This window comes from Triticum aestivum, chromosome 4D, assembly GCF_018294505.1.
Source record: "Triticum aestivum cultivar Chinese Spring chromosome 4D, IWGSC CS RefSeq v2.1, whole genome shotgun sequence".
Classification (NCBI taxonomy): Eukaryota; Viridiplantae; Streptophyta; class Magnoliopsida; order Poales; family Poaceae; genus Triticum; species Triticum aestivum.
The window spans coordinates 477,378,782-477,388,540 of record NC_057805.1 but is presented as its reverse complement, the minus strand read 5'-3'; the positions used below and the strand labels follow the sequence as shown (position 1 = coordinate 477,388,540).

Here is a 9,759-nt window from a genome sequence, read left to right as displayed (position 1 = left end):
TCGCCCCTCACTGTAGTTTTGTCGCTACCCTTGACCATCCCTCTAAACCTGCACACCGATCAGATTTCTTTGACAGCCCACACTTGTTCGACCTGCACCAGTCAACTGATTTCTCGCCTCCATATAGGATGTCATAGCTCATTCTTGCTCGCAGTCTCGTCTCCGTCTCCAGTGAAGTCCTGGCTCGGCCTCACCGGGGTCGACGCTCCTCACTCCCACTTGTGACATCAGCCCTGCCTTTGGCGTCGAAGTGAATTCAACTGATGCGTGAGTTTGTTTTAGGTACCGTAGATTTATCAACTGCGAAAATCTCAACATCAAACCAAGCGTACATGCATTCAGTGCACGACTTTGCAAGTGTTGTGTGGTTTGTGACGGTTGCCTTCCAATGCCCGCACGCGAGATGGCCTTTGTGTAACATACTCCTTCCATGCGTCAGAAAAATAATATCAGAAATGTAGATTAAGATGTTTATCCGGAGAGGAAATTGCATTATGTAACCATAGCATTCTCCCATTTTTTTCTACATCAGGCTTTGCAACTTTTGAAAATCTATCCATCTCACTTCCAGTCCTACTCGTGATGAGAAATGGTATTCTATCATTTATGTGATATACTTCATCCATCATTGCCTTGCAATCCGTGCTAAGCTTTTGATTTTTGGCAAAGTTTATTTTGTTTTGGATAATTACATGATGTTTTGTTATGATATTCTTATTTTATAATGTTGCTTCGTATACCAACATATAATAGTGCATTTCTTTCACAGCAGATTTGCTAATACACAATGAAATATGATGGTACACCTTGAAACATAAAACCAACTCAACATTCCGTCATGATCTTAGAGCATCTCCAACAGCCGCGCTATATAGCCGTCGCGCTGAAAAATCAGCGTTTTTTGCGCGCGCTACCGGTCCGGGCTCCAGCGGAGGTGCAAAAATCGCGCGCGCGGCATATATAGTTCAGCGCGCGGGCTGAACGCCATCGCGCGCCGCTTATTTGCTGCGCCCGCTCCCGCGCTCTGGACTCTCGAGCGCTCGCTTGCAACTCCACCCACCCCATCCATCCGCGGCACCGCCGCCGCCCGCGCCGCCCGGCAACCGTTCCGGCGCTTCCCCGGCCTATCCCCGCGCCGCTACGGCTTCCTCCGCCTCCCTCTAGTCACCGCCGCCCTCGTGCGCGGCGGTCCTCCGACGAACAGCGCGCGGCCGCTCACTGCCGCTCGGCGCCCGCAAGGATTGTATTGCTCAACTTCATGAATTTGGTGCATGTTGATTGTAGTTTTTATAGCCTAGTATTCAACATTGTAGATGAGTTCGTCGTATGATTCTTCCGAAGAAGAATTTGATATGGAAGAGGAGGAGGACCTTGCAATGATCCTAGCTATGCACATCAATAAAAAACCGAAGCACGGTGGTTCGGTTATGGGTCGGCAGAAAATTTGGAGGGATAGGATCGATGCCCACAACATATTGATCAGGCATTATTTTGCGGAGAATCCCACATACCTGGAGTCGTACTTTCGTCGCCGGTTTAGGATGAGCATCGAGTTGTTCAGGCGCATTGCAGAGAAACTAGCGAGCCATGACCGGTTTTTTCAGCAAAGGAGGAATGTCGCCGGAGAGCTCGGGCATAGCACCTTTCAGAAGGTGACAGCCGCTTTGCGTATGTTGGCATATGGTATCCCGGCTGATCTAGTTGATGATCACTTGGCTATGGGTGAGAGCCAAGCCATCATATGCGTCAAGCGCTTCACAGTCGGAATTGTGCAAGTGTTTGGCCAGGAGTATTTGAGATCTCCCAATGCTGAAGACGCCGCAAGGCTATTGGAGATGAACAAAGCTCGCGGCTTCCCAGGTATGCTTGGCTCAATAGATTGCATGCATTGGAGTTGGAAGAATTGTCCAAAGGCATGGCATGGGCAATTCCACGGCCAAAAAAAGGGTTCCACTATAATCTTTGAAGCGGTGGCCGATCAAGAGATTTGGATTTGGCATGCATTCTATGGAATGCCTGGATCTTTGAATGACATCAATGGTGTCAACCGGTCACCACTGATGAATAAGATTGCAAATGGTGATTTGCCACCAGTGCAGTTTGTAGCAAATGGTCGTACATACAACTATGACTATTATCTTGCGGATGACATCTACCCAAAGTGGCAAACATTTGTGAAGCCGTTGAAAAGACCAGAAGGTAAGAAAAATCTTGATTTCCACAATGCTCAAGCGGCGGCTAGAGAAGATGTGGAGTGAGCTTTTGGGATTTCGCAAGCCCAATTTGCTATTGTGAGAGGACCCGCTAGATTTTCGGATCAAAAAATGCTTTGGTACATCATGCACGCTTGTGTGATCATGCACAACATGATCATCAAGAATGAGCGTGGCCAAGATGTAGACTACTCTCAGTATGAGCTCTTGGGACATCCCGTGCGAGTGCGATGGAGGGCTGAAAGGGTGGCCCGTTTTGTTGCCTCCTATCATGCCATTCGACGTCCCGCAGCGCATGATGATCTCCAGAAGGATCCCGTTGAGGAGTGGTGGGCATGGAATGGACGACAAAGAGCATCATGATTTGTGCGTTCGATGTTGTATTGTTGAACTATTTGTTGTGTTATTGCAGTATTTGTTGTATTGAACGATAAACTGTTTGTTTGAGTTGTAATAACGAAATTGAACTATTTATTGTTGATTTATCCTTTTTGTGTTTGATCTTTTTGCTTGTGTTTGGAATGCATATGTTGTTTGTGCGAGAGTCGTGTGCGCTGCATTTTTGCGCGCAGCTGGAGCTGCGCGCGCTGCATTTTAGCGCCGCTGCTGGAGCCAGCGTTGCCTGCTGCGCCAAACCAGACGATGAGCGCACGGCAAAGTAGTTTTCAGTGTGCAGCGCGTTCGGCGGCTGTTGGAGATGCTCTTAAACAAGACAAGCTTCCAGAAACCAAAAAAAAATGACACGCGAATCTCACATGCATGATAGAATAGAAAAACCACTCTTTACTCGCGAGTCACGACGTGTTACGACCGCATTCGTAGGGCCGGATGACTTGAACATCGCTCTTTCTCTCTTCTATTCTACGACCACGTGCAGCTGATCATGGAAAATTTCATGCGTCTCTTTCCCCGAAACTCCCATTTATTGGCTGCATGCTCCCAAAGAGAAAAGTCCAATTTGGCAATCATAAAGGAAGGAAAATAATCACACAACTTACTTCGTGTGGTGTATATAAGTGCTCCCATCGCCACGCGATCCAGTATATCTTATTCATCCAGTGTCTCCGAGCAAGAAAGAGGCCACGGTCGGATAAGACAGTAACTAGGCTTAGCTAAGCAATTTCAACAATGGAGGGGGCGGGAGCAGCACTACTGTGCAGCCAGGTGGGCTCGCCGCTGGCGTCGTTCCCGGCGATGCTGTTCACGGTGGCGGCCATGGCGGCCGGCGCGTTCGCCGTGTACTTCTACGCGCCGTCGTGGCGCCTGCGCAGGGTCCCGGGCCCCCTCGCCTACGGCCTCGTCGGCCACCTGCCGCTGCTGGACAAGCATGGCTCGCAGGCCTTCGGCGTCCTCGCAAAGAAATACGGGCCCATCTACAGGTTTTACATGGGCAGGCAGCCGCTGGTGGTGGTCGCCGACCCGGAGCTGTGCAGGGAGGCCGGCATCAAGAAGTTCAAGAGCATCGTCGACAGGAGCGTGCCGGTCACCATCGCTAGCTCGCCCATCCACTACAAGAGCCTCCTCTTCACCAAGTACGTATACTACAGATTAGCACACCGAGAATATATAATAGAACACCTGCACCCAGGTCCTCTTTATCTAGCCATCCATTCTTCGCATCACGATTCGTGCAAATTTATTTTTCTTTTTTGTTTCTCTTACATAAAACATGTTTTGAAGTTCAAACCTTTGCAGCGTGGCAAAACTTTCTATCTAGAATCTAGGATAAATCTTTCAGAATTTTTTGTCAAACATAAATATACAAAAAATAATTTTGTAATCTAAAAAATCATATTTTGTATATTTATGTTTGATAAAAAATTCTGATAAATTTATCCTAGATTCTAGATGGAAAGCTTTGCCACGTTGCAAAGGTTTGAACTTCAAGACATCTTTTATGTGAGAGAAACAAAAAAGAGAAAATTTCATATGAAAAGTTAGTTGTGTTGCACAGATCTTAAAGCAATATTGGACAGTCAGGATACCAGGGCCGGGTTGCAGGTGTTCTAAAAATCCACGTCCATTAGCACACTGTACCTGGTCTATCTTAGAGCGTGGTTAATAATATAGCCAACAAACGGTTATAAGAAGTTGCCATGTCATATAGAGCCAATCTAATAGCCGGCATGTACGATAATAGTAAATTTTTAATGTGTATTACTCCCTGCGTCCCAAAATTCTTGTCTTATATTTGTCTAGATACGGATGTATCTAATAATAAAATGTGACTTGATACATTCGTATTTAGACAAATCTACGACAAAAATTTTGGGACAGAGGGAGTACTTCATTATTAATAATTGGTCCACCTTGCAACCTTACAAAGTGTCTTGGGGCTCGTGTTGCAGCCGGCTACCAACGAAGAGCCCGCTTTTCTCCTCTTTCCTCTTTTCTCTCCTCCAACTAAACAAAAATATTTTATTTTATTCTTTATAGCCTGCTTATGTCATCTTATTGTATTTGCTCGTACGTGAAAGATACATGCATGCAGTTCTGGTGTCATTAATCCATTGATGATGTGTCGACGTGTATGTGCAGGGGCTCGACATGGCAGGCCATGCGGAACGTGATCATCTCCATCTACCAGCCGTCGCACCTGGCGAGCCTCATCCCGGCCATCCAGCCCTACATCGAGCAGGCGGGCAACCTGTTCTGCCCCGGCGAGGAGATCACCTTCTCCGACATCTCCATCAGGCTCTTCACCGACGTCATCGGCCAGGCCGCCTTCGGCGTCGACTTCGGGCTCACCAAGGACACTGACGATGCCGAGAAGATCATCCACGACGCGCCACGCGACTTCATCCAGAAGCACCTGTACGCCACCACGTCCCTCAAGATGGACCTCTCGGGCTCGCTGTCCATGCTCGTCGGCACGTTCCTTCCGGCGCTCCAGAAGCCGCTGCGGCAGCTGATGCTGCGCGTGCCGGGCTCCATGGACCGACGGATGGACGAGACCAACGCGGCGCTCAGCGGGGAGCTCGACGCCATCGTGGCAGAGCGGACGGCGCAGGCCGACAGGGGCCAGAAGAACTTCCTCTCCGTGCTGCTCAACGGCATCGACACCAGCGACGCCATGAGGAAGCTCTTCACGCCGGACTACGTCAGCGCGCTCACGTACGAGCACCTACTCGCGGGCTCCGGCACCATGTCCTTCACGCTGTCGAGCCTGGTATACCTCGTGTCGGCGCACCCGGAGGTGGAGGAGAAGCTGCTCCAGGAGATCGACGCGTTCGGGCCCAAGGACGTGGTGCCCGACGCCGACGACCTCCGCACCAAGTTCCCCTACCTGGAGCAGGTCCTCAAGGAGACCATGCGATACTTCCCCGGCTCCCCGGTGGTCTCGAGGGAGGCGACCGCCGACGTCGAGATCGGAGGCTATTTCCTGCCCAAGGGGACGTGGGTGTGGCTGGCGACGGCGGTGCTGGGGAGGGACCCGGAGCAGTTCCCGGAGCCCGAAGCGTTCCGGCCGGAGCGGTTCGACCCGGAGAGCGAGGAGTGCAAGCGGAGGCATCCCTACGCGTACATCCCCTTCGGCATCGGCCCGCGGGCGTGCCCGGGGCAGAAGTTCGCGTTCCAGCAGCTCAAGCTCACCGTCATCCACCTCTACCGCCGTTACGTCTTCAGGCACTCGGCCAGAATGGAGTCCCCTCTGCAGCTGCAGTTCTCCATCGTCACCAACTTCAAGAATGGTGTCAAGCTCCAGGTCGTCCAAAGGAAGAACTAATATGAGTGTATGACGGTAAGTTTGTGACTGACTATTTATGTAGTAGCAGTACATGCTTGCTCCATTCAATGTGTGCGAATTCAGATTCTTGAAAGTGTGTAATCGTTTTGTTCAATTTAATAAAAGTTGTGATTTTTTTCGAAAATAATAGATTTATGATAAAGATTCACCGGAAGTACAAAACGCCTCAAATATAATAAAAATTACACTGAGGTCCATGGACTACCGAATGACCATTGCGGCCACAGAATGAGCCGTCGACGCGCCATTGTTGCCGCTCCCATACCGGAGCCGGACTGACCTTGTCGATAACAGTCGGGAAGTCTTCGTGCACGTGCCCCTAAGGACTAGCGTCTCGGAACCACAGTTGTCGCTGTTGAATCCTTGAATCGAACTGAAAAATTTGACACCAAATATCGACGTATGATACGTTTCCAATGTATCTATAATTTTTGATTGTTTCATGCTATTATATTATCAATTTTGGATGTTTTATATGCATTATTATATTATTTTTGGGACTAACTTATTAACCTAGTGCGCCAGTTGTTGTTTTTTCCTTTGTTTTTGTCTTTACAGAAAATTCATACCAAACAAAGTTCAAATGGAACGAAACTTTTAACGATTTTTCTTGGACCACAAGATACTCTGGAAGCTTCCGGAGGAGGCCAGGAGAGCCACGAGGTGGCCACAAGCTCAGGGGGCTCACCCCCCAAGCTTGTGGGACCCTTGTGGCACTTCTAACCCTAATTCTTCTTCTATAAATACCCAAATATTCCCCGTAGACCAGAGGCACACCAAAACTACTTTTCCACTGCCGCAAGTTTTTATCTTCGTGAGATCCCATCTGGGGACCTTTTCCGGTCCTCCGCTGAAGGGGGACTCGATCACGAAGGGCTTCTACATCAACCTTGCTACCCTTCCGATGTTGTGTGAGTAGTTTACCACAGACCTACGGGTCCATAGCTAGTAGCTAGATGTCTTCTCCTCTCTCTTTGATCTTCAGTACAATGTTCTCCTCGATGTTCTTGGAGAACTATTTGATGTAATCTTTTTTGCAGTGTGTTTGTTGAGATCCGATGAATTGTGGGTTTATGATCAGATTGTCTATGAATATTATTTGAGTCTTCTTTGAACTCTTTTATGCATGATTTATATAGCTTTGTATTTCTCTCCGATCTATTGATTTGGTTTGGCCAACTAGATTAATTTTTCTTACAATAGGAGAGGTGCTTTGTAATGGGTTCAATCTTGCGGTGTTCAATCCCAGTGACAGAAGGGGACATGACACGTATTTGTATTGTTGCCATTAAGGATAAAAAGATGTGGTTTGTTCATATTGATTGGATATATCTCTCTACATCATGTCATCTTGCTTAAGGCGTTACTCCGTTCTTGTTAATTTAATACACTAGATGCATACTGTATAGCGGTCGATATGTGAAGTAATAATATAGTAGATGCAGGTAGGAGTCGGTCTACTTGTCTCGGACGTGATGCCTATATACATGATCATTGCCTTGGATATCGTCAGAACTATGCGCTTTTCTATCAATTGCTCAACAGTAATTTGTTTACCCACCGTATGCTTTCTTTCAAGAGAGAAGCCTCTAGTGAAAACTATGGCCCCGGGTCTATCTTTTATCATATTATTTTCAGATCTAGAAAACCAAAAACACAAAATACCTTGCTGCAATCTATTTACTTTTATTTTATTTAGCACTTTTACTTATCTTTTATATCCATCACTATCAGATCTCATCCTTGCAAGTAACCGTGAAGGCATTGACAACCCCTTTATCGCGTTGGGTGCAAGTATTTGTTTGTTTGTGCAGGTGCAATTATTGGAGACTTGTGTGTTTCTCCTACTGGATTGATACCTTGGTTCTTAGCTGAGGGAAATACTTATCTCTACTTTGTTGCATCACCCTTTCCTCTTCAGAAAAAAACCAATGCAATCTCAAGAAGTAGCAGGAAAAATTTCTGGCGCCGTCGCCGGGGAGGATCTACATCAAGCCTACCAAGTACATATCAGAAACTCTCATCTCTTCCATTTACTTTATTTGCCATTTGCCTCTCATTTTCATCTCCCCCACTTCTAATTTTTTCGGAAAAATACAAAAATATTTGCCTTTTTATTCGCCTTCTTTTTGTTTGCCTTTTCGTTTGCTTCTTGTTTGCTAGATTGCTTGCTTTGTCATGATGTCTCAACAAAACACTAAGTTGTGTGATTTTTCCAACACTAATAATAATGATTTAATTAGTACTCTGATTGCTCCCGCCACTAGTGCAGAATCTTATGAAATTAATGCTGCTTTGTTGAATCTTGTTATGAAAAAACAATTTTTTGGTAGTCTAATGAAGATGATGTTTCCCATCTTAATTTCGTTGAATTGTGTGATATGGAAAAGAAAAAAGATGTGGGTAATGATATTGTCAAATTGAAGCTATTTCGTTCCCACTCATGCTAAAACTTGGTTTTCATCCTTGCCTAAAAATAGTATTGATTCATGGAATAAGTGTAAGGATGCTTTTATTTTCAAGTATTTTCCTCCCGCTAAGATCATCTCTCTTAGGAACGACATAATGAATTTTAAACAACTTGATTATGAACATGTTACACAATCATGGGAGAGGATGAAGTTAATGATAAGAAATTGCCATACTCATGGTTTAAGTTTATGGATGATCACACACAATTTGTATGCGGGATTGAATTTTGCATCTAGAAATCTTTTAGATTCCGCTGCGGGTGGTACTTTTATGAAAATCACATTAGGAGAAGCTACTAAACTCATAGATAATATTGTGGCAAATTACTCTCAATGGCATACCGAAAGATCTTCTACTAACAAAAAAGTGCATGCTATTGAAGAAATTATTACTTTGAGTGAAAAGATGGATGAACTTATGAAATTGATTGCTAGCAAGAGTGCTTTTGTTGATCCTAATGATATGCCTTTGTCAAAATAATAATGAATCTATGGATGTGAATTTTGTTTGTAGGAACAATTTTGGTAATAATGCGTATAGAGGCAATTTTAATCCTAGGCCGTTTCCTAATAATTACTCTAATTATTGTAATTCCTACAACAATTCTTATGGAAATTACAATAAGATACCCTCTGATCTTGAGAATAATATCAAATATTTATTAACTCCCAGAAGATTTTCAATGCCATGCATGATAGAATTTTTTTTGACAAAATCCCGATTTATGATGTTCTCTTTCATAAGCATGAATTTTGGTGGTAAAAAATATAATTAACTATAATAAAAATGATTGTGTGCATCGGGGTCTCAACCTCTTTTTCGAAGAAAAAAAAATGGTGTCTACGTTCCTCACCAAGTCCTGACCCTTTGGATCCAAAATCTGATATGCATGCATACATGCTGCAACATCACCACATTGATCATTTTCTAAATTTTGCATTATATTCTCTTATAAGGTGTATTGATTTTTGTTTTTCAGAAGTTATGCTTTTGCATGTTCAGCCAAACCTTGTAAAAATAAACAATATGTATAATCTAAATTAGTATCCCTGATGGCTGTAGTTTAATATTTTATTTTATTTGATATTGTAATAGTTGATATTATTTTGTAAACCTAGTCAAACATAGACATTTTAACTTCTAAAAAATAGTAATACACCTTTCAGAAATCCTAAACCAACGTGATGGTACTGTAGAGGAATAGGATGCAACTCTCAATGTATTGATTGGGTGCATATGCACATGTTTATATAGTACATAGGGCAGTCATATCCTCAACTATACACAAGGAGGAAGACTTGGAGTACAAAAATACACGTGCTAAATACA

General features: G+C 44.8%; 1 protein-coding gene across 1 annotated transcript; it reads left to right on the top strand.

Annotated features, from left to right (window-relative positions):
* Positions 1-3,274: 3,274 nt before the first annotated feature.
* Positions 3,275-6,208, top strand: LOC123098778 (cytochrome P450 711A1). Its single transcript, XM_044520855.1, has 2 exons — positions 3,275-3,745; positions 4,752-6,208. Exons 1-2 carry the CDS (start codon positions 3,342-3,344, stop codon positions 5,935-5,937), a joined length of 1,590 nt encoding a protein of 529 aa, XP_044376790.1. The 5' UTR covers positions 3,275-3,341; the 3' UTR covers positions 5,938-6,208.
* The last annotated feature ends 3,551 nt before the right edge of the window (positions 6,209-9,759 follow it).